Genomic DNA, 25,018 nt, shown 5'->3' with positions numbered 1-25,018 from the left:
ACCACCACCTCTCTCTCTCTCTATCTCTCCGCCCCCCCACACACCCACCTCAAACCAGCTTATATTTCAACTCTTTCTTGGACTCGAACTCAAGTTCTGTCGAAGGGTCATGAGGACTCGAAACGTCAACTCTTTTCTTCTCCGCCGATGCTGCCAGACCTGCTGAGTTTTTCCAGGTAATTCTGTTTTTGTTTTGGATTTCCAGCATCCGCAGTTTTTTTTGTTTTTATCCTTCCTATAATATGTTGCCCAGAACTGTACATAATATTCCAGCTGATATCTAATGAGCGTCTTAAGTAAATTCAACATAACTTCCTTGTTCTTGTCCTCTATGCCCCTATTAATAAAGCCCAGGATACTTTATGCTTTATTAACTGCTCTCTCCACCTGTCCTGCCACCTTCAATGATCTATGCACTTATACACCCAAGTCTTTCTGCTCCTGCACTCCCTTCAAAATTTCACCCCTTATTTTCTATTGTCTGTCCATGTTCTTCCTACCAAAATGCATCACCTCACACTTCTCCACACTGAACTTCAGCTGCCACCTATCTGCCCACTCCACCAACTTGTCTATGTCCTCTTGAAGTTCTACACCATCCTCCTCACAGTTCACAACATTCCCAAGCTTTGTATCATCCGCAAACTTTGAAATTATCTCCTGCAGATCAAGATCTAGATCATTAATATATATCAGGAAAAGCAAGGGTCCCAATGCCGACCCCTGGGAACTCCACTAAAACTTTCCTCCAGCCCAAAAATATCCATTGACCATTACTCTCTACTCCCTAGTTTTCAGCTAATTTTGTATCCATGTTGCTACTGTCCCTTTTATTCCATGAGCAATAACTTTTCTCACAAATCTGTTGTTTGGCACTGTGTCAAATGCCTTTTGGAAGTTCATGTACACCACATCAACAGCTTTACCCTCATCGACCTTTTCTGTTACCTCTTCAAAAAACTCCAGCAAGTTAGTTAAACATGATTTCCCCTTTAGAAATCCATGCTGGCTCTTCCTTCTCAACCCATAATTTTTCATGAGACTCCTAATTCTATCCCAGGTAATTGTTCTAGAATCTTGCCCGCCACTGTAATTAAACTGACTGGTCTGTATTGAACAAGGGTATAATGTCTGCAATTCTCCAGTCCTCTAGCACCACTCCTGAGTCTAGGGAAGACTGAAATATTACGGCCAGTGCCCCTGCAATTTCTACTCTCACTTCTATCAATATCCTTGAATGCATCTCATCTGGTCCCGGTGTTTTGTCAACTTTAAGTATCGACAGTCTATTCAACACTTCCTCCTTATCAATTTTGAACCCTTCTAGTGACAGAGTTTCCTCATCTGTCACCATGGCCTGGGTAACATCTACCTCCTTGGTAAAGGATGCAAAGTATTCATTTAATATCTCAGTCATGGCCCCTTCGTCCATGCATAAATTCCCTTTTAGGCCCCTAATCGGCCCCACTCCTCCTTTTACCACCCTTTTACTATTTATATGTCTATAGAAGACTTTGGGATTCCCCATTATGTTAGCTGCCAGTCTTTTTTCATAATCCCTCTTCGCCTCTCTAATATACTTTTTCATCTCCACCCTGAATCTGCTCAATTGTATTTTCTACCTGACACCTGTCATTAGCACACTTTTTATTCTTTATATTCATTTCAATCTCCTTTTTTATCCAGGGAGCTCTGGATTATTTTGCCCTACCTTTCCCTTTCGATGGAATATACCTTGCCTGTGCCTGAACCAATTTTTTTTTGAAGGTAGCCCATTGTTCAGTTACAGTTTTTCCTGCCAATCTTTCACTCCAGTCTATTTGGCCCAGCACCATTCTTACCCCATCAAAGTTGGCTCTTGTCCACTTAATTATTTTTATTCTGGATTGCCTATTGTCCTTTTCTATCATCATTTCTAAAACATACAATAAAATAATCACTGTCTTTAAATGCTCCCCCACTGACATTTGATCTACTTGGCCAGCCTCATTTTCAAGACCCATTATGTAATCAGATGGGGCCAATTAATTGAGAGTGATCAGAGGGAGAATGTCTTTCTGTGGAGAGGGAGGTGATTGATCCAGACATGTGATGTTTTCTAATCATTCTGACTCCAGCTATGTTTCGCTTTACCTGCATGATGCTTCTGTCCATAGTTGACACAGAGACAGCTTTGGCTGCAGAGTGTAGTTATCATCTTCCTAGATAATAACAGACAGGAGCAGGAGTAGACTGTGCGGCCCATCGAGCCTGCTCCTCTGTTCCATATGATCATGGCTGATCTTGGGCTTCAACTCCATTTTGCCAGCCATTCCTCATATCCCTTGATTTTTTTGCTAGGCCAAAAATCCGACTAGTTCAGACTTAGATATATTCAACAATGGAGCATCCACAATTCTCTGGGATAGAGAATTGCAAAGATTCACAACCCTCAAAGGTGAAACTTTCTCCTTATTTCAGTCCTAAGTGATCCACCTTTTATCCTGAGACTGGTTTCCTGTGTTTTAGATCCCCCAGCCAATGGAAACAGCCTCTCAGTGACTATCCTATCAAGCCCCTTCAGAATTTTGTATGTTTCACCCCTCGCTCTTCTAAACTCCAGGGAATATAGGTCCAGTTTACTCAGCCTCTCATCATTTGACAGTCCTCTCATCCCAGGGACCAATCTCGTGAATCTTTGCTGCATTGCCTTCAATACAAGTATATGTTTCCTTAAACACGGAGAATTCAACTGCACACGGTCTTCCAGGTTTGGTCTCACCAAAACCCAGTACAATTGTAGCAAAACTTTGTGGTTCTTGTACTCCAATCCCATTGCAATAAAGACCAACATGTGCTCCCTTCTTAATTGCTTTGTACCAGCATGCTGACATTTGGTGTTGCTTGTGCGCGCACACACACAAATCTCTCTGAATATCAATATTTACAACACTGATGCCTTTTTAAAAAACTATTCTGCTTTTCAATTCTGATGATCAAAGTGAAGAAGGACCACCCAGGACCTCATCTGTGCACCATAAATTTGCAGACAGGTCAGGGGTGGTCTGGTAGGTGGTGGAAAGGCTACCCAGGGAATTTAACAGACCCCACTCCTGCAAACCCATTGGTGAGGGCCCGTAAAATTCTGCCCTATATCTTCTCATCTCTGGTGCTATTCTCCTGGATCTATGTTTTGTCTTAGCCTTGTCTTCAAATACTTCTCCATAATGCAGATCTCAAAATTTTTTCCCAACTGTTGCCTAACTGATATTTTGGACAGATTTGTCATTTCCTTGCTTTTGCATTCAATGTTGCCAAATGTATAAAATTCAGAATCAAATTTCCCTTCATCACAGGCTTTTCACTTGTGAGCTAGTTTCTAAAGATCCATTTATCTGAAATCATTCTCCAATGAGAATTTACAATTAAAGGTATATTTCCACTTTCTGCTTCTTTCCTTGAAACTTAATATTTTATATTTATCCGCATTGTCCCGCATTTGTCACTATGTGGCCTCTAACCCAGTATGCCCAACAAAATGTACTGTTCTCTACAAGTGTCATGGTGAAACTCACCTTAGTTTAGCATCTTCCACAAATTCTGGTCCTCTTTTCATGCCAAATTAGCCAAAGTTGACCACATTACCTTCCTCTAGAATTCCGTTAAACTAATCAAGCCTTTTGAAAATCCAGATTAATACTGAGTCAGCTAAAGAATTAATTTAAACTGACCGCTGTCTCAAGGGTATTCAATCCACTAGGAATGCCTAATCAAAAAGGTTTTATAATTTCAATTAATGGATGCTTTATCAGTCATCAAATTGTAATCATGAATAAATGCACCTTATCGCCTCGCTACTTGATAAGGCATTGTGCATGAAGCATGACCTTTATCATTAGCAGACTTGTACATTTTGAATTGAGATATATGGGGGCATGAGAGAGTTAAAGCAACAATGGAAACAAAACACTTTCCAACAATAATGATATCAGCTTAATTATTTATCTTATTATTTCAATGCAATTTTCTACCATCAAATCATAGAAATTTATAACAAAGAATTTACCATAGTATCGCACTTTTCACAAGCTCATTACATTGCAAAATGCTTCACAGCTATTAATGTCCTTTTAAAGTGCTATAACTGTTGTTTAACATGGATGCCAATTGCAGACTTGCAGACTCTCTCCACAGGAAGGCCCCATAGACAGCAAAAGAATGAATGACTGATCTTCTTTTAGCAGTGATGGTTGAGGGAAGAATGTAGGTCAAGCCACCAAGAGAACATCATACCCTTCTTGCACCTTGTGATATTTCTTTAATTTACTTCTGGGTGGATAGAACCTTGCTTTGACATGTCATTGAAAAGTCTATTGATAGAATATAATCAATCCTTCCTTTCTGGGCTCCATTTGCTTTAATTCACACAGATGAGTGATTACCAAGTGAAATTAAAATGAACAAAATTAATTAGAATGGGGACATGTAAAAGAGAACTGTGAATTATTCTCAAAGATGAATCCCGAGGTACAAGGAAAACATTAGTGAATAATTGGTGGAATAACTGTTGAAGGACAATTTTGGTCAAGAATAATCCACCCACGTCCCCATGAAAAATCAGTTGCTCCTTTAGGGGAACTTTAGAGTTGGAAATAACTCCTGGTGAATGATGTGGGATGGTGGTCTTGTGATGAAATGGATAGTATCCCTGCTTCTGAGCCTGAAGCTCTGGGTTTAAGTCCCACTCCAGGACTTAATAGCCAAGGAGGGTGCATTCATAACATGGGCCAAACATGTTGAATACAAACGTGTAAATCTTTCTGACACATGCCAAAGGCAGGTGGAAGGAATGGGAGAGATTCTATGTCAGCCATATGATGGAAAGTAATTGGCGCCTCTAACCATCACCATCCATAGCTCCAGATTACAACATGCATGGAAAGTGTATGTTACCCCTGATGTTCAGGCCAATAGTCATCCCTCAATCAGCATCACAAAAATAGATTATCTGGTCTTTCTCACATTCTTTCTGGGAACTTGCTGTGTACAAATTGACTGCGATGTTTTCTACATTACGATAATGTATACACTTAAATGTACTTTATTGGCCATAAAGCACTTTTAAGGCAAATTGGTGCAATAAAAATGCAGGCCTTTTTCTTTTACTTAACCTCTTATAAAGGAACCACCTGACACCCAACTTCTTTATCCTTGAAGCATGTTCTAGGTTTCTATAATGGTAGAATGCTCCAAGTACTAAATGTGACCAACCTATAGTACAAGCTCAAACTGCAAGAATTAAAAGTTATCTTGTTTTTAAATATACATGTGGCCTTCTTATTAGTTCTAAAGTTTTATTTTTTGAGCTTGACATATCAAATGTCAAATTGTGAAAACATCAGCTGATTATTAAATAACATGTATAACCTGAGTGTGCCCTTCCATAAGGACATCATTAAAATGATAACGGTGATATTTTTAACAATCTACATTATTTGACTTTTTGAGCGATGAAATAGGCTGATACAGAATCGTATAAAAACACCCAGAGCGTTCACAAATCTCACAGACGTACTGACAAGCGCCTGACAAGATGAAGTGGCTCCTCATTACACTCGCCTGCATTCAGCTCTCTGAATGTTTAGTCAGGTAGGACAATACGCAGTTCTGATGAAAGGTCAGGTATGTACTGTGCAACTGTCCGGAGTCTCAACGCTAGCTCAGAGTTGGAGACATTCGTGGAGAGTCACAGAGACCAGGGGAATTTCACATTGGAAGTTGAAACTTTCCAGGCAATTCCCACTAGCTCAGTGCATGAGGACTTCTACAGAGTCCCGAAGCGCATCTTTGGTCGTATGTTCTGCCTCCGACAATCCGGAGAACAGAAGATTTTGAACACTCATTTCTTGCATCTAAATTTATATTCTTGTGCATTGTTTCTTTGTCCTGCATTTTCTAGAAACATTGTTATGCAAACAATTTTATTTCAGAATTCCGGCATCTGCAGTTTTTTGATTTTATTTTAAGATCAGTGGGTGATGGTATTTGGTTCTCTTTCCGTTTAAACATTTCCAAATGAAATATTTTCCTACCGTTATTGTGTTCTGTTAGATTATTCAACATATTTTTATCAACATATCTTTAATCTGGTGATGGTTTACCAGCTCCTGAAAATCTCCTTCCAAGCATATTGCAGAGGAAAATATAGCACCAGCACAAAATAGTCAAAACTGTCCCCAGCTTTGAATTGTATGACATGCACTTGACTAACAAATACAGCAACTTAATATTTTCTTGGTCAGTCTAAATTTTCTATACTTTCCCTTGCAGGTCCCAAAAAGACACCTTGACCCTTGTGCTGGGTTTCTGCAAACCCCTTCCCCAGATTGTGATCACTGCTTGATCGCTGCCCCCAGCCCCTCCGCTACCCCACCCCCATGCACCCCCCCCTCCATCCCCCTCACCCCCCACAATGACTTCCTGGCTTCTGGGGAGCATCCCTGCGGGTCCCTGGCGAAAGCTTCCTGCCTCCCCAATTGCTGCTGTTGACCGGGAAGCGATTCCTGCTGGAGTTGAGTGGCAGTCCGAGTCTTCATTTGGAAATGAGGCCCAAGAGTTCAAATCTCTCCAGGCCTCAGCATGCCAGTTTGCCACTCTCCACAGATTCCCCGAATCCAATGCACTGAACCTACACCGAGTTATTGTTCCGTATGCAAACATTTCAGTTAATGAGCTGTTTTGTAGCAAGAGTTTTGCAACTCTGATGTTTTTAACCGTTATTACAGTGCTGGTTCACAACCTCTAGTTTGATTAAAAGGCCTAGACATGTTGTTCACAATGTCGATTCAATTCTTACTGTGTGTCCTGTTTATCTTCACAGGGTTCCCTTGAGGAAAGATAAATCTACCCGCCAAGTTCTTAAAGAACGTGGGCTTCTCGAGGAATTTCTGAAGAACAACCATTACAATCCATATTCCAAATATGCAGGGCCCTTCAACACCCAGTCCATGGCTACGGAGCCTCTTTTAAATTACATTGACGTAAGTAATCTTTTCACTTTTGCTGAAGCAAGAGGAACAAATTCAGGGGGAAATCTAGCGGCAACTTCATCAATTGCAGCGGGAGTCAAGATCCTATAGGACATGGACATATGATCATGTCATATGACATATAAGATCCTGAGAAGCCTTGACAGGGTGGATGGGGAGAGGATATTTCCTCATGTGGGGGAATCTATGACTAGAGCCACTGTTTAAAAGTAAGGAGTCCCCCATATAGGACAGAGGTGAGGTGAATTTTTTTTCCCTCAGAGTGTTGTGAGTCTTTGGAACTCTCTTTCTCAAGAGGCAGAGGAAGCAGAGTCTTTGAATATTTTGAAGGCAGAAGTAGATGGACTCTTGGCAAGCAAGGAGGTGAAAGGTGTTTGGGGGTAGGCAAGATTGTGGATTTGAGGTTACAATATGGTGGAAGCAAATGAATGAACAAATATGGCAGATTAATGAGAACAGAGTGGCAAATAAAGCCACTCCATTTTAGCTGCTCCATCAACCGGGGAGAGCTAACACTAGCCCACCACTGAATTTGGAAGCATCGTTTGTTCCAAGGAGTGGAGATTCTGGTCTGGGATATATGACTAGTGAAGATCACTCAGATAGGGTGGGGCCAGGTAGAAGTGGTTTGCAAATGTGAATGAGGAAGCTGACAGCTGGGAGGCAGTGTAGTTATGGCAAGGGCAGAGATGTGAGCATTCAGGAACTTGGAAGCAAAAGTTCAGCTACAGAGCACTAAACTAACTAAAGCTTGTGAAAATGGCAATAGAGACAGTTGAGAATTGGATCCTTAAGGTGATGAAAGCAATGATGAGGGATTTTGTGCCTATGGGAGAGACAGGCCGGGTGAAGTGGGAACCATGAGCTGTCTTGGTGATAAGCATAAGATAATCAGGTCAAAGTTGAGCATAACTCAAAGTTGTACACCCTCTGATTAAGCCTGGCTGGACAGATTTGAGTCAGATTTGCCAGCTCGAATCCAAGAAATTCACTTTGCCAAATCCGAGGCCTGATGGTGGGCTGTGGCTGCACAAGACAGCAACAGACTGAAGTGGGCAATGGTGCCAGAGCAATGGGTGTCATTGGTGTACACATGCAAACTAATGCAGTGTTCATACAGAGGACCAAATCTGCCTCTGTCCTCAATTACACGGGTCTTTTTGTTCCTGTGACAGAGTGTCCAGGATTGCCAGATACAGCATATGGAGGAAAATCAGGCAGATTCCTATACAGTTCACACATAGGGCCTTCCAACCTCATTTGTTTCTATGAACTTCACCTAGAGTCTCCAATACACCTCAGCACAGGAATGGGAAACTCTCCCCAATGTGTCTACATGTACAGAAATGCAGAATTTAGTCAATTCTAACTTATCTTGTTGCATGTATTAAAATATTCCTACAGATGTCTTATTTTGGAACAATCAGCATTGGAACCCCACCACAGAGCTTCACCGTCATCTTTGACACTGGTTCATCCAATCTTTGGATCGCATCAGTTTACTGCAGCAGCCAATCATGCAGTAAGTATTCGTAGGGCAGAATTTAGCCCCTGTCGGGTGGGTTGAGAGGGGGCAGGTGGGAGAGGGCAGGAAGCCAGAGCCAATTAAGGCTCGCCCAGCGTGAAGCGTGAGTGACAGCTCACATCGCTGCCTGTGTGTGCCGGGGCAGGGACTGTAAGCACAAACTTCTCACATGTACACGAGTGCGTGCTTTCAAAGCTCGCTCAGGCACAGAGTTGTCTCACGGAGATGGAGACTTTTCAGACAAACAAATAAAGGCACATAAAATGTTATAAAACATGTCCCCTCCTGTGACTCTGTCACACGAGCAGGGACATGGCATTAATTAAATTTGACAATTTGTATTTTATTTTCATTTGCTTTTGGAAACCTCATTCCGCCCGTGGATGAAGTTTCCTAAAAAGTGCAAAGGCCGCTTGGCCTTTGCGCCTGCCCACCAATCGTAAGAAAGAGGGGTTGACCTAGGTGTAGTTGGATAACAGGCATCACAGGGAAATTGCAGGTGAACTGTAGTGAGTGTGAGGATGGCACAAGACTTGGCAAGTGTGACATACCATGACAGCTTATCTCCTGGTAGGAATAGTAACAAGCAGCAGCAGCATGATACCTACGAAGGATGCTTAATAAAAGAAACTAATGCTTCAATAGGTTTTCTGGCATTATGTGACTCATGGGCTTTCACCCAGAGAATTGAGTTTGATTACAGCCCACGCAGGGTCAGCCATAGTCAATGGGTAGCATTTGCTCTTCCACAACAAAAGTCTGTGGCTTCAAGTCCCATTCCAGAGATTTGAACAGAAAAATCTGGCTGACACTCCAGTGCAGTCCTGAGGGGGTGCTGCAGTGTTGGAGGTGCCACCTTCTGGATGAGACTTAAAACGAAGCCTCATAAGCCTTTCTCAGGCAGAAGTAAAAGATCACATAGCACTGTTCCAAAGAAGAGCAAGGGTGTTCTTCCCAGTGTGTTGTTCAATATTTATCCTTTAACCAAACCACCAAATCAGATTATCAGCTCATTATCAGGTCATTACCACATTGCATTTTGTGAGAGCTTGCTGTGTATAAATTGGCTGTTGCGTTTCCTACATTACAACAGTGACTACACTTCAAAAATACTTCAGTGGTTGTAAAGCAATTTGGTATATCCTGTGGTTGTGAAAGGCATTATATAAATGCAAGTCCTTTTTTCGTATTGATGGGACAAAGGCCTCCCACATGAAATCAACTTGGCTAGTCTAAGTAGTTTCTTAGTGATCATGAACACACGGGATAACACTGTCCAAGTATGAAATTAATTGGCAATCTCACAAAGAGAAGCCATATGATGACAGTGTCAAGAAATATAAAATGGTACAATAGCGCATTGCAGCAGAGTCCCATTGTTGGTATCTTTCCTCTACAGCTAACCCATGTAACTAGACCCTGTGAGCTCTTGATAATAATGCTGGTTGCCTGATATGTAACGTGGTTCATTCACCAGCACCAATCACCCTCACATAAATGAGTGTAAAATTCAACAGAAACAAATAGTACTACAAATGAAGAATTAGAAAAAATATTTTTGGTAGGATCTATGCTCGACCCAGTAGTGGAATAATATAAGCAAACTATTAAATCGAATACTATTTTTACAGAAAACCACAGGAAATTTGCACCAAGCAAATCATCAACTTATCAGGCAACAAACCAACCACTTTCCATTCAGTACGGTTCCGGCAGTATGACTGGGATCCTGGGCTATGACACAGTCACTGTAAGTACATTGTAACTTATACTAATAATGTTATAACAAAACAGTGTCAAAATTCTTCAATTGCCCATTCAAGTGTGGGTTTGCTGACTATTAATATCTTCTACTATCAGATCCCAGCCTTCAGACTGACCAGAAACTTAACTGAACCAGCCACATGAATACTGTGGCTACAAGAGCAGGTTAGAGGCTGAGAGTTCTGCAGTGAGTAACTCACTCCCTGACTCCCCAAAGCCTGTCCACTATCTACAAGGGGCAGGTCAGGAGTGTGATGGAATACTGTCCACTTGCCTGGACGAGTGCAGCTCCAGCAACACCCAAGAAACTGAAGCCTATTTATCAGCACCCCATTCACCACCTTAAACATTCACTCCCCGCACTACTGGTACACAGAGGCAACAATGCATACCATCTATAAGATGACACTTAGCAATTCACCATGGCTCTGTCAACAGCAACTTCCATACCCTCAACCTCTACCATCCGCAGACGTGTGGGAACATCATCACCTGCAGGTTCCCCTGTAAGTCACAGGCCATCCTGGCTTGAGCTACATCAATGTGCTTTCACTGTTGCTGGGTAAAAATCCTCCCTAACTCCCTCCCAAACTGCACTATGGGTGTACCTACACCATGAAGACTGCAGCAGCTTGGGATGGCAGCTCAACACCAGCTTCTCAAAGGCAATTAGGGGTGACCAATAAATGCTGGCCTTGCCAGCGATACTCGTGAATAAAAAAAGAGAAAATTCCTTTTGTCCAACAGTTATATGTCCTGTAACAAAGAGCTAAAAATCATTGGCCTATCATTTTCACCATTTCTGAAATTGCAGATGATAACAAGACTAATGAAGGTGATGGTCTCCGATGACATGAACATGATAAACTACAGGAGGGTTTCAATAGCTTCAAGGATGTTACCAACAGTTTTTTTTAATTCTAATATCTTTCAGGGTTCGAGTCTCATACTCACCCGGAACCCCAGGTGGGGTACACATGCACTGTTTGCTACATAGCCAAAGAGACATCAGGTTCCTATGAGGTTAGGGGTTTTCAGAAGCAGCTGTGGATTTTCTACCCTCATATCAATAAAAGCTGCTGCTCAGTTAAAATTGAATTTTGTAGCTTTGTAAAGTGTCAGCCCAAGGAAAACCAACCATCCCATCATGTTAGACTTTCTCATTACTGTTGTATTCATTAAATTATACCCATGTGTGAACTGGCTAACAATATGATTTATTGATGATTCTCAGTAGAATAGTTCTTCAGAACAAGTTAACTTTCCTCTTTCTTCTAGGTGTCAAGCATAAGTGTCAAACACCAGGAATTTGGGTTAAGTAAGACTGAGCCTGGACGCTCATTCTCCAATTCTCTATTTGATGGGATCCTGGGGCTGGCCTATCCAAGCATTGCATCATCTGGCGCCACACCCGTGTTTGATAACATGATGTCTCAGGACCTAGTGAGTCAGGACCTGTTTGCTTTTTACCTGACCAGGTAGGTTTTCGGACCTTACAGTAACTTCCATCTCAGTAGCACTCTGCATATTATGGGGATTTACTTAAGGTCACAACAGAACATTCTTTCTTTAAAGTTGATGAATACAATGGTCTTTCCCTGCCCTTCTTTGCATTTTTCCAGTGACCCTAATGAACCGTTTTCATATCAGGCAGACTCCGTGTCTTCTAGCAAGTTTCTGAGCACGTCCAACTGGATCCCAGTGGGCAAATTCAACTCCTTTCCAGTTATAGAAGGGATTTGGATAATTGCAATCTCGTTCAGGGAATTTGGAGAGAACAATGTTGAATTTCAACCAACACAGTGTAGATCAAGTGTGTGTTTTCTGTTCTTTCGGAAAATATTGACTTTGGTCTGATTCTCAAGGTTAATGATAACACGTTGTGTTACCTCGAAAGAAAAGATGGTGCTGCTCAGGATTTTTGGAAGTTCTGTTTATTCTCATTTCAATGTCAGACAGGCCATTGCTGAAATTAACATTCTAGTTGAATTGTTTTACAGACAGCCTGGTGGGTCCGGAAGTGAAGTTGTATTCGGTGGAGTCGATCCAAACCACTACACAGGTCAAATTAACTGGGTGCCCGTCACTCAACAAACCTACTGGCAAATCAGCTTGGACAGGTAAATGACCAATCCATTTTACAACTGGCATTGATTCTGTAACAATCACATTGCACTCAACATTACAAATCATGTTTTTGATGTGGAAATGTCAGAGTAGTTGTTGAGTTACTGTGTAACAGTTTTCAACATTCAGGAAAAAACACAGGGAACGAGCCAACAAATGGATAACTTCCACATCACAATTAGACCATTGTTTAGATCCAGCCTGAGCAAACAAAAACTTAATGCATCTAAGGGTAAACTTATTGCAGAACGTTACAAAACCGCACTCTCTCAGAGACCTTGGCGAATTATGTGCCAACTATTGAACCTGCATGATTTGCTGTCCATTAAAATGAATCGATTAACATTAAGGAACAGGGAATTGGATCTGCTGCCTATTCATGTGTCAGGGTACAAATTGCCAGGAAAATGTGCTGATGTTTTCTACAGTCAGCCGGTGGTCCCTGCTGCCATGTTATAACCCAGGTGACAAAGTTTAAGCTGAACCCTCACAAGAATGTAAATCATGGGCTGAATAATGGGGTCCGGCCGGCAGGTGGGCGAGGGGTGGGCAGGAGGTGGTGGGAAGGGGCGCATAAAATTGCTGCCTTTCCCAGCACCAACCTACCCACCCCCAAACCCACCGTAATTTTACACATCAATGGAGGCAGTGGGTAACCCACCCACCCTTGGGCCAATTGAAATCCTCATTAAGGGCCTAATTCTACCCCACTGCAAATTTTCCCAGGGCGGGCGGAGGTCTGAGTGAAGTTTGAAGGTCACCAGGTCCCATTCCTCAGGCTATCAGAAGGGGAGTGGTGACGGGACAGCATTCCTCCTTTACCGGCTGCTTGGGTCCATTAGGGGGGTTTGGGCGTGATTCCCCCTAAAATCAGATGCTAACTCACCCTTACTAACTGCAAACCAACCACTTTCAGGTTTCCTCCCTCCTCCATTCTGTGCACTCCAGCCCCCATTTCTCCTCACTGGGGCCAACTAGCCTAGATCCCCCAAAACACAGGAAACGTGTCTCCCCTTCTAGCCCCATTGCTGATCTCCACTAGGAACTAGATGCAGTGCCAGCAGTGGTCACTATGGTGGTATCTGTATCGGGGAGATGCGGCAGACCAGACAAAATTCCATTGATTTTTGGTGGGAGCGGACAATCCTGGCAGCAGGCGGGGCTGGAAAATCCTGCCCGTGATGTCATTGGAACATCTAAAATGTTTAAGGGGCTTGGCAGAGCAGATGCTAGGCAGATGTTTCTGTACTTGTGGGAAGTACAAAATTAGGGGCTAATGCCTCAGAATAAGTAGACGGCCAAATTGGACTGGAAGAGAAATTTCTTCACTCGAAGAGTGGAGAATCTTTGGAGTTAACCCAGAGAGTTGCATATGCTCAGTCATTGGGTATATTGAAGAGAGAGATTGGTAGGTTTTTGTATACTAAGAGAATTATGGTTGTGGGGATAGTGTGAGAAGGTGGAATTGAGGTCAAAGATTTGCTATGATCTTATTGAATGGCTGAGCCATTCCGAAGGGTAGTACTGCCTACTCCTGCTCCTATTTTTTATGTTCCTATGTCATTGTAAAGAGGTGGGACCAGTGATCAAAACCTTGGTCAAAAAAGGTGGAGTTTCAGGAGTAGGTTAAAGGGGGCAAGAGATTTAGAGGTTTATGGAGGGAATGGGTTCAATTAATACTAACTGCTTTTTGTTTTCAGTGTGTCAATCAACGGGGAGGTTGTGGCCTGTAGTGAAGGCTGTCAGGCCATCGTTGACACTGGTACTTCTCTGCTCACTGGCCCCAGTGAATCCATCAGCATTATCCAGCTAATGATCGGTGCAACTGAAGGATACGGAGGCCTGGTAAGCTTCCATGGAACACACCAAGTTTTATAATCAACCAAAGGAGATTCTATTCATGTACTTTTCATTTTGTAGCAGTTATAAGATGATGATTTATTTAAGAGTTTAATTTTTTTGAAAAAGTTTGAAAACCTGAATACATATATTGTCATTTCTCTTCCATTATTCCTTAGTATCACAGAACACTCTTTAGAGGTACAATATGGGGAGAATAGGTAATAATATGGATTTGCAACATTACAACATTAAGGCTACAAATTCAGCTGGTCCCCATTTGATGTTCAGAATCTTGTGAATGTGGATCTTCCAGAAATTTCAAACCGGAACATTGATGTAGGAGGATTTTGAAGAGGGATGGTCCATTTGCATCCACTAATTCCAACCTCTCAAATGGATCGGCAATGCTAGGACACCAGGAGAAACCAATCTGGTAAATGATGGGTGTGAATCCCACATCGTGACCTGGTTGGTAGCTTGCCTGTTCCACTGCAGGAAGCCTTGTGGTGAAAGGTAGAACTGAACCTTACCATTACAAACTTTACATGCTTCTACTTATAGAACTAAACATGCTTAAACATTATAAACATGCATCTCAACACCCAACAACCTCAGTTTCAGTCTCCTATATATAGGAGCACAATTAAATCCCCCAGTTAATAGCCACCAGCTGAATACATTGAATTCATTATTTTATAATTAACATTGAAACCCTAAAGAAAGTTTTCTATATGGCGTCGGAGGAGTTGGGTTTCCCAGCACCTCATCCTTCTTAAGCCAAGCAAGTAAGAGCTAATTTTCCAGTCTCCAGGGCCAAGTTGGATTCATCAACAAACACTTAGTGGTCAGGTTTCCTGCCAATAGGTTGCAGGGAGCTTCCCACAACCTCAGCAAGTTCACTAACAGGAGCATCTCAGCACCTGTGCTGCAATGTAAACCACACCTACTTTGAAACATGTCCAACTGCACATCCAATAATGGCATCTTTGATTTTACAAGTTATACAAGTATTTCTTGCAAGTGCTTCTCCGAGAACACTCTGCTCACAATCATTAACAAATACTTTGCCTGTTTTACAGTCCTCCATCAACTGTAACAATTTGCCCTCCATGCCTGATGTAGTCTTCACAATCAATGGAATTGACTATCCCCTTACTCCATCTGAATACACACTCCAGGTACGTAGTTGGATGAATTTGATAAACCTGACTTTGAATGGCTTGGCTGTGTTCTCTGACTTCAGTATCCAGTAAAATTGCTTGTCAGCTCACTTCAAGAGAAATGAAGCAGAAAATGAATGAAAATGTACAAAATGATCGGGTGAAGTAAATATATTATAATTAGTGAAAAAAATAAATTTTCATATCAATTAATAATACAAGGGAGGGTCTTTTTTTCATGAATTCTTTCGAGATGGGTGTCACTGTCAAGGCGAGCACTTATTATCCCATACTCAATTGCCCTTGGGAAGGTCGTGGTGAGCTGCTTTCTTCAACCACTGCAGCACCTGTTGTGAAGGTATTCCCACAGTGTTGTTGGGAAAGGAGTTCCAAGATTTTGATCCAGCAGCGATGAAGGAATGGTGATATATGTCCGAGCCAGATGGCATGTGACTTGGAGGTGATGGTGTTCTCGTGCAACTGCTACTCTTGTCCTTCTAGATGGTGAAGGTTTCCGCTTTGAATCGTCTTACTGAAGACGACTTGATAAGTTTCTGCAGTGAATCTTGTAGATGGTGCACACTGCAGTCATGGTGCGCTGTTGGTGGAGGGAGTGAGTGGGCTATCAATCATGTGGACTACTTTGTCCCAGTCCAACTGTGTTGTCACAACTGCACCATGAATCGTTTAGTGTAGAATTGTATCTGCAGCACAGCAGTGGCCCAGAGACTGATGGACCAAATGATTTACGTTTGTCTTTGCTCCATTAAATAGAAACATCAACCAAATTTATTTCAGCCCATTATCCCTGTGTGAGACATAATGTTTCCCAATTATCCAGTTTTGAATCATCAGTGATTAAACATAATTCATCCATTATTAAGTTTCACCAAATCATCACTCTCAATAGTGGAACATTGCCAATTGATTCATTTTTCTAGTGTTTCTAATAGAAATTTATTTTCTCATCCCATTATATAACTTCTTGACAAGCTATTTGATAACTGTGCTCTCAAATGAGATACTTTCTTTACTCCTTTAACCTGGAAAGTTATTGGGTGATAATTGACTGGGAAAGTTGGTTACGGCTGACAATAGCAGAATCAAGAGCAGAGATAAATGGTTAGCCGTTCATTAGTTTGATTTGAATAAACATAGAGTAATGACAAAAGAGTAAAACTTGGCAGGTATTTTCAGTTTTTATTACTATACTTACACAAGGATCAGTATTTGCTATGAAGTAGTTCTGGGAAACTAACTCTCACACTTTGCATCCCTTCCAGGATCAAGGTACTTGCATAAGTGGATTTGATGGCATGTATCTTCCAAGCGCTTCTGGAGGCCTCTGGATTCTGGGAGATGTCTTCATTGGACCATATTATTCTATCTTTGACAGAGGAAACAATCGTATGGGCTTCGCCAAATCTACCTAATTTACTCTTCCAGGATTTAATTTAAAGCACATTCTGATCCCATTTTGAGGTTTTGCTCATTCATTGGCGATGATTGATGTAGTGGGCCATAAGGTAACACAAGGTGAAAACCTAGGAAGTCTCCAGTTCATGAGTGCTCAAGGTCATCTGATTATGCATGAGATGCAGCAAGGAGGAACTCTAAAATAAAATCGATGAGCTGGAACCTTTTAATTACATCTGGATGAACTCTTACCACACTGACCCAGACATTCAACAAAATGGCTTGACAAAATGTGCTTTAAATGGTTAATCTTGCAAAGTCAACCTTGGATGATAACCCGATTTGTGGATACACTAAGATTTGCCTTCTACTTTCAGTAGCCCATATTCCTAAATGAACAGCTGCCTGTACTTTGGATTAATTGCTATGTACATTAGATCATATGTACAATGTTCTATTCCGGAGCCATAAGCTGTCGAAACGTTTTGCCTTAATCTAGGCTTGTACATGGAAAGCACGCTCGATGAAGTTAGTAAAACACACAGAATCATAGAATTGTTAGAATGCAGAAGGAGGCCATTGAGCCCCTTTGTGCACCAGCTGTCTGGATGAGCAATTCCCTTAGTACCATTCTCCCACCTTCTCCCTGTGACCTCGCCCATGCTTCCTTCTCAGAGAACAGTCTGCTTCCCATTTGAATGCTTCAATTGAACATTCCCCCATCAGAGTCTCAGGCAGTACATTCCAGATCTTAGCCTCTTCGGCATAAAGAAGTTTTTTCTCATGTTACTTTTGTTTCTTTTGCCAATTACTTTAATCTGAGGCCTCTCATTCTCGATCCTTTCACTGTGGGGACAGTTTCTCCCTATCTACTCTGTCCAGACCATACTGAGTTTAAATGCACAATGTGTGCAATGTCTCTGTCCATTATGAACAGAAGAGTGAACCATTCTTAATGTAGTAGATGAAGCATCACCAGATGATTTACCTACACAGATTGCTTGGTAATTTGGCACATGGAAATGCCCATCATTATAAAACCTGCTGGTTTACTGCCTAAGCAGAATTTGTGACAATTATCACCATTGTAAATTTTACTAAGATCTTGCAGTGAGGTTGCATCTTGTTGGTGAACGCCAGACTTGTTTTCATCTTTACTGAGAATCTTTTATTTCTTTATTAGCAAAAATAATGACAATAAACTTTGACGCATTGCAAGCATATTTTCCGTTGTTACTATTTTGGCTCGATCTGATGGTGGGCTGCACTTCACTTCACTTACAAACACATTAGTTCTCAGGCCTCATCTGAATAATGTGAGTTTGTCCCACCTCATTTTCACATGTAAGATGCTTATCACTTGTTTTAAGTGTCCACCAGGAATAGCTGAATAAATGGCCAGTCCTAATATCAAGCGGCACATTTATTCAGATCTCCTTGGGGCACAGAATGTTAGTGGCTGAAATTAGTCCTCTTTAATTCCATTTTTTGCCTGTAAAGAGGATGTAATGTGGCCCCATTTCTATTCTCATAAGTCTAAAGCCACCTATTCCTCTGCAACATTTCTACACTTAGCATGTTATGTCTCAAATTGCTTCAAGGCTGTATCCCAATACACTGTTTGCTGAAAAAAATGATCTAACTTGCATTCAAATTCATCCGTTTTGTCATGCTATGACATCATGTTGACCCACAGTCTCATCCCTCGGTTTGGTGAAGGTTGCAGGTCATGCGCAAGCAGCACATAGTGACCATAGGAACATAGGACTTAGCAGCATGAGTCGGCCATTCTGCCTTTTGAGCCTGTTACGCCGTTCAATAAGATCATGGCTGATCTGGTTGTGGCCTCAACTCCAGTTTCCTGTCTGGCCTCCCTAACCCTTGATTCCCTTGTCTATTAAAGAATCAGTTTACCCTGCCTTGAATAAATTCAATGACCCAGCCTCCACAGCTCTCTGGGGCTGAATTCCACAGACTAATGACCCTCTGAGAGGAAAAATTTCTCCTCATTTCAGCCCTAAAAGGGCAACCTCCCCATCTTAACCTGTGTCTCCTGGTTCTGGTCCCCTCCAGAAGTGGAAACATCCTCCCATTATCAAATTACCTAAGGATCTTATATCTTTCAATAACATCACCTCTCGTTCTTCTAGACTGCAATGGGTATAGGCCCAACCTGTTCAACGTTTCTTCACAGGATAAGCCCTTCATCCCAGGAATGAACCAAGTGAAACTTCTACGCATTCTTGGAATGCAATCATATCTTTATTTAAATAAGGAGATCAAAACTGTTGACAGCATTGCAGAAACAAAAACAAAAGATGCTGGAAAAACTCAGCAGGTCTGACAGCATCTGTGGAGAGAATGATACAGTTAATGTTTCAAGTCCGTATGACTCTTCTTCAGAGCTAAAGGGAAGTGGACATGTGGTGAAATATATACTGTTTAAGGGGGGATGGAACAGGTGAAGCTGGATAGAAGACCAGCGATAGATGGAGGCAAAGGAGACATTGCAAAAGATTACATGAACAAGCATTCCACATGTAGTCTCATTGATGTCCTCTACATCTGCAGTAAAACATCCCGACTTGTATATTCCATTCCCTTTGAATTAAACACCAACAATCCATGTGCCTTCCTCATCACTTGCTCTACCTGCACACCAACTTGTTGTGATTCATGTACCAGGACACCCAGACTCCTCTCTACCACCGAGTTATGCAATTTCCCTCCATTTTAATAGAATACTGCTTCTCTATTCTTCCTGCCAAAGTGGACAAGTTCACATTTCCTACATTATACTCATTCTGCCATTTGTTTTGCCCACTCACTTAACCTGTGTATATCCCTTTGCAGACTCTCTACCTCCTCTTGATAACTTACATTCCTACCTATCTTGGAAATTTGCAGATTTAGCTCCCCAAAATTTGGTCCCTTCATCTAAATCATTGATGTAGATTGGAAAAGTTTCAGGCCCAAGCCTGTGGACCTCCTGTCAAACTGAAAAAGACACATTTGTCCCTAATCTCTGCCTCTTGTTCACAAACTAATCCTTTATCCATGGTAATATGTTACCCCTTATATCATGTGCTGTTATCTTCTGTAGTGACCTTTGATGTGGCACCTTATCAAATGCCTATTGGAAATCCAAGTACACCAAATCTACAGGTTCCCTGTTATCCACCTTGCATGTTACTTACTCAAAAAAAACTCTAATAGAATAGTTAAACATGATTTCTCTTCCACATCTCAAGTTGCCTCTACCTGATCAGATTATGATTGTCGAAGTATCCTGTTAAAACCTTGTTAATAATGGATTCTTGCACTTCCTCTATGACAGATATTAAGATAATTGAACTGCAGTTTCCTGCTGTCTGTCTCCCTCTTTTCTTGAAAAAAGGTGCTCTGCTTTTTAAATTAGCCCCGAGCTGCTCATAATCATAAGAAGCTGAACCTCTTTCCTAGCCCTATCAATGCTGTTGGTACCAATGTGGATCACGCCAGCTGGATCTTCCCCTCCTCACTACAAGTTGCTCTCCAGCCCACAGCATACGTCCCAAACCCTGGCACTGGGCGGGCAACACAGCTGTCTGGAATACCGCTCTTGGCTGCAGAGAGCTGTGTCAATCCCCCTGACTACACAGTCCCTGACTCCCACTACATTCCTATTAACTGCCCAGCTTGAATGAATTCATGGATACATAGGCCTGAATTTTTCACTCTTCGGTAGGGGGGTTCAGGTGTGTGCCCGACACTAACGAGCATAAAGCGACATGTGGTGTGGTCGGCCAAGCGTCTTGAAGTCATTACGGACTCGTGCGGAATTTCGGATAGCAGGAGCGCACAGAAATCGAATGCGCGCCTTCCCACAATGAAAAGGCCTATTAAGGCCATTAAAGTAATAATTACGCTCAATTTTTCACTGCCCATCCAACGGGATGGTCAAATGGGCAGATAAGTGGCAGAAGGAATTTACTTTGAAAAGTGTGAGGTGATACACTTTGGAAGAGTAATTTGACAAGGAAGTATTCAATGAACCGCGTGACACTAGGAAGTTCTGAGGAACAAAGGAACCTTGTCATGTGTTTCCATAGATCTCTGAAGGCGGAGGGGCATGTTAGTGGGGGTGGTGAAAAAGGCATATGGGATACTTGCCTTTATCAATCGAGGCATCGATTACAAAAGTAGGGAGGTCATGTTGGAGTTGTATAAAACCTTGGTGAGGCCACAGCTGGAGTAGTGTGTGCAGTTCTGGTCACCACATTATAGGAAGGATGTGATTGCACTGGAGGGAAGAAGAGGAGATTCACTAAGATGTTGCCTGGGATGAAACATTTAAATTATGAAGAGAGATTTAATAGACTGGGGTTATTTTCATTGAAGCAGAGAAGACTGAGGGGTGACCTGATCGGGGTGTACAAGTTTATGTGGGGCATGAGCGGGATGGATAAGGAGCAGCTGTTCCCCTTAGTTGAAGGGTCAGTCACGAGGGGGCACAAGTTCAAGTTGAGGGGTAGGAGGTTTAGGGGGAATGTGAGGAAAAACCTTTTACCCAGAGGGTGGTGAGAGTCTGGAATGCGCTGTCTGGGAGGGTGGTGGAGGCGGGTTGCCTCACATCCTTTAAAAATTACCTGAATGAGCATTCCACACGTCATAACATTCAAGGCTATTGGCCAAGTGCTGGTAAATGGGATTAGGGAGGTAGGTCAGGTGTTTCTCACGTATCGGTGCAACTCGATGGGCCAAAGGGTCTCTTCTGCACTGTGATTCTGTGATTCTGTGATTCTATGGGCTTCTCCCATTTGGTCTTTGTGTGCTCATTTTTTCCTGCAGAAACACTTCTGGATCGAATTGAGAGCTTAGCGGGCCCTCAAGATTTATCTCTCCCAGCCAGCTTCTTCCAAGGAAACTCGGTCCCCTGCTCTGACATTACAAATAGGGGTCATTTTGCCGACTGTTCCTCATACTGCAAATTGACTTATCATACCCTTTTCATATTTATTTCTTCACCGACGTATGTCCTCAGCTTTGTGTCCGAAACTTCTAACTTCAAAGGATGGGTTCCTTTACTCAGATATCCAAATGTATGCTCTCTAATGATGGACATCACCGCTCCTGTATCCATTCCCATCTTAATGGGATGTCCGTTAACTGTAATGTTTACTTGGATTGGCTCAGTTCTACCTTCTGTGAGGCTATATAATGAATGGATGTCTGATTCTATTTCTTCTGGCTCTTCCATGAGGCATATTTCACGATTTTGCTTCTGCCTTTATAGTGCTGTTTTAGCCTTTCTCTGCAGTGTCACATTATGGGGCCAGAGCGCTGGCAGAAAAAGCATCTCGACTTGTTTGAGTTGGTTTTCGCTCACTGGAGTCTGGATGTATTTCTCTCATCCACGTTAAGGGTTTTCGTTGCACTGCCATTGCTTTTCAATAGTCTGGAGCTAGAGAGTATTTCCCGCACTTCTATGGAATCTGATGTTTTCAAGCCTTTTGTTGCCGGATTATCCCGCTTGACTAGATGGACGACGCCATCTTGTGTATCTCTATAACTTTGGAATTTCTAACAGCACTCTCCATCACGGTAGCTCATTCTAATTCCTTATTGACGTCAAGAGTAGGTTCGGCTAGCAAACACCTTTGGATAACATCATTTCCAATCCAGCATATCAGCCCATCTCAACATATCACTAATGGACATTCCAAATTCACACTGCTCAGCTAATGCCATTGAAATGGCCACATAGGCAGCTTATTCCTTCAGTTGAACTTGAAGTGCTGCTGAGTAACTGAGGACTTTGATTTCAGGTGGCTCTGTACAGTTTATATTAACTCATCAAAAGTCTTCGAGTCTGGGGCGCAAGATGACATAAGGTTGCAGATCAGCCGATACCTTTTGCTCCCTCATGAGGATAAAAGAATCGCTCTCTTCTTCTCCTCCCCCATGATGTGGTTAGTGGTAAAAAATGATCGCTAGGCATTTGACATACTGAGACCAGTCATCTGAAATGGGATTGAATGGATCGACATGTCTGACCTGCAGCATTGTGACTGACTGCAAGGGGACTGCACTTCTGATTGGCTTTCCAGGTAATGATGAATTTAGGTGTTTGGCTTACCGCGGAGTCGCCCTCTCTCTGGGATCTCTTATAATTTTGTGTCCATGGCCATTTTTCTTGTATTTACCCTTCTAAATTTATTGCTGCTTTAAGAGCAGTCACTGTTTTTTATAAACTCTGTCTCTGCAGCTGTCGGCTTGTCACTGCTGTGTTGCACTTTCTTTGTGAGATTTGGCAGGACCCCATTCATCTCTTGTCCTTGTTCTCCTTGGTGGGGGAGGTTGTCAATTTGGAAGATGCTGTTGAAAAGGCCTTGGTGAGTTGCCTCAGTGCATCTTGTAGATAGTATGCAACATAGCCACAGTGCGCAGGTGGTGGAGAGAGAGGCTACCATGGTGTTTGGCTCATCTGGTTAGCACATGAATGGCTTCCCAAAATTTGTATCAATTCATTACGATCATTAAATAAGAACTATGGTGATAAAAAACAACATACACATGACATTGTAGCAGCAACATTCACAGCCAACCTGTGTATTTCTGACCCTTACATATCAGAAAAGAAAATCTGAAAGCACACGTGATCTCATTACATGAATCACCAAAATTTAAGCAACAATTTATTACAGATTGCAACATCCTTTTTGTCCTAATGCTGTCAACATGCTATGAATTTTGGGACAAATGCCCATTCAATGGGTGCTTCACAGAGCAGTCAACTGACCATATACAAAAATAAGCTCAATGTCATCCAGACACAAATTCATTGCTTATCAGTCTCTGAGGCTATATGTTCAAATTGCAACACCCAAGTAATTTGACGGAGCATTTATCATCAGTTTGTAAATAAAAGTTTAATATCTTTATCAGTTATAATTGTATTAATAAAAGTCATTGCTATTTAATAATGCTTCAAATTGTAATTTTGGGGTTTGAGGTCACTTAATTTGTCAGCAATATCTGCTTCTCCAACAAGGTCATCAAGTTTAATATCTACCAATTATGGAAAAACTCTTAACTGCCTAATCTGTTATCCACATCTAAAGACAATGGAATGGATTGATTCGGACCACTATAAAAGCAGCAACAACTAGAACCCATTTGCAGGAGCATCTGATATTTCCCTTTTGGAGTCATTTCACTACACCAAGGGACAAAGATGAAGTGGTGGCTCTTTGCACTCGCTTGCATTCAGCTCTCTGAATGTTGAATCAGGTAAGAACCTATGATCGGAGTCTTGGTTCTGAAGTTAGATATAATATGACTCTTTCCTCACAGATGGAAGATGATAATGTCATCAAAATGTTTTGAGTTTGCTTTGAACATTTCAATTCAGAATCTCTTTTCTTCCACGAGGAACATAGAAACAGGAATAGACATTGAGCCCCTCCAGCTTGTTCTGTCAGCCAGTGAGATCACGGATCATCCTATGACCTAACTCCATACTTTGACCCATATACTTTAATACTTTTGGATAACAAAACTCTATCAATCTCAGGTTTAAAATTTACAATTGACCTAGCACCAATTGCCACTTGTGGAAAAGAGTTCCAAATTTCTACGGCCCTTTGTGTGTAGAAGTGTTTCTTAATTTCACTCCTGACAGGTTTGACTCTAATCTTTAGATTAGCCCCTTAGTCCTTGACTTCCCAAACAGCAGAAATAGTTTCTCTCTATCGACCCTGTCTGTTCCCCTTAATATCTTGAAATCTTTGATCAAATTGCCTCTTAATCTTTTAAATTCTAGGGAATACATGATTGGTTTGTGTAATGTCCCCTTAACTCTTGGAATGCAGGTATCATTCTGGTAAATCTATGCTGCACTCCCTCCAAGGCTAATATATCCTTCCATAGGTGTGGTGCCTATATTACTCCAGGTGTGGCCTAACCAGGGATTTGTATAACTGAAGCATGTTTTGTACCTCCTTCTATTCTAGTCCTCTAGATATAAAGGTCAGCGTGCCATTAGCCTTTCTGATTATTTTCTGTACCTCTTCATGACAAGTTCTTTAATGCCTGTGTGCTTAATGGGCTGATTTGTCTTTGTGCCCAATCTTCCTGTCAATTTCCTGGTTACATAGTTATAAAATGACTATGAC

General features: G+C 41.9%; 1 protein-coding gene across 1 annotated transcript; it reads left to right on the top strand.

Annotated features, from left to right (window-relative positions):
- The first annotated feature begins 5,542 nt into the window (after positions 1–5,542).
- Positions 5,543–18,085, top strand: LOC121281863 (pepsin A-like). Its single transcript, XM_041194946.1, has 9 exons — positions 5,543–5,628; positions 6,860–7,019; positions 8,433–8,550; positions 10,185–10,303; positions 11,596–11,795; positions 12,318–12,437; positions 14,145–14,289; positions 15,366–15,464; positions 16,730–18,085. Exons 1-9 carry the CDS (start codon positions 5,573–5,575, stop codon positions 16,877–16,879), a joined length of 1,167 nt encoding a protein of 388 aa, XP_041050880.1. The 5' UTR covers positions 5,543–5,572; the 3' UTR covers positions 16,880–18,085.
- Positions 18,086–25,018: the final 6,933 nt, after the last annotated feature.

The sequence above is a fragment of the Carcharodon carcharias genome, chromosome 9, assembly GCF_017639515.1.
Source record: "Carcharodon carcharias isolate sCarCar2 chromosome 9, sCarCar2.pri, whole genome shotgun sequence".
Classification (NCBI taxonomy): domain Eukaryota; kingdom Metazoa; phylum Chordata; class Chondrichthyes; order Lamniformes; family Lamnidae; genus Carcharodon; species Carcharodon carcharias.
This window is presented reverse-complemented; position numbering and strand designations above follow the sequence as displayed.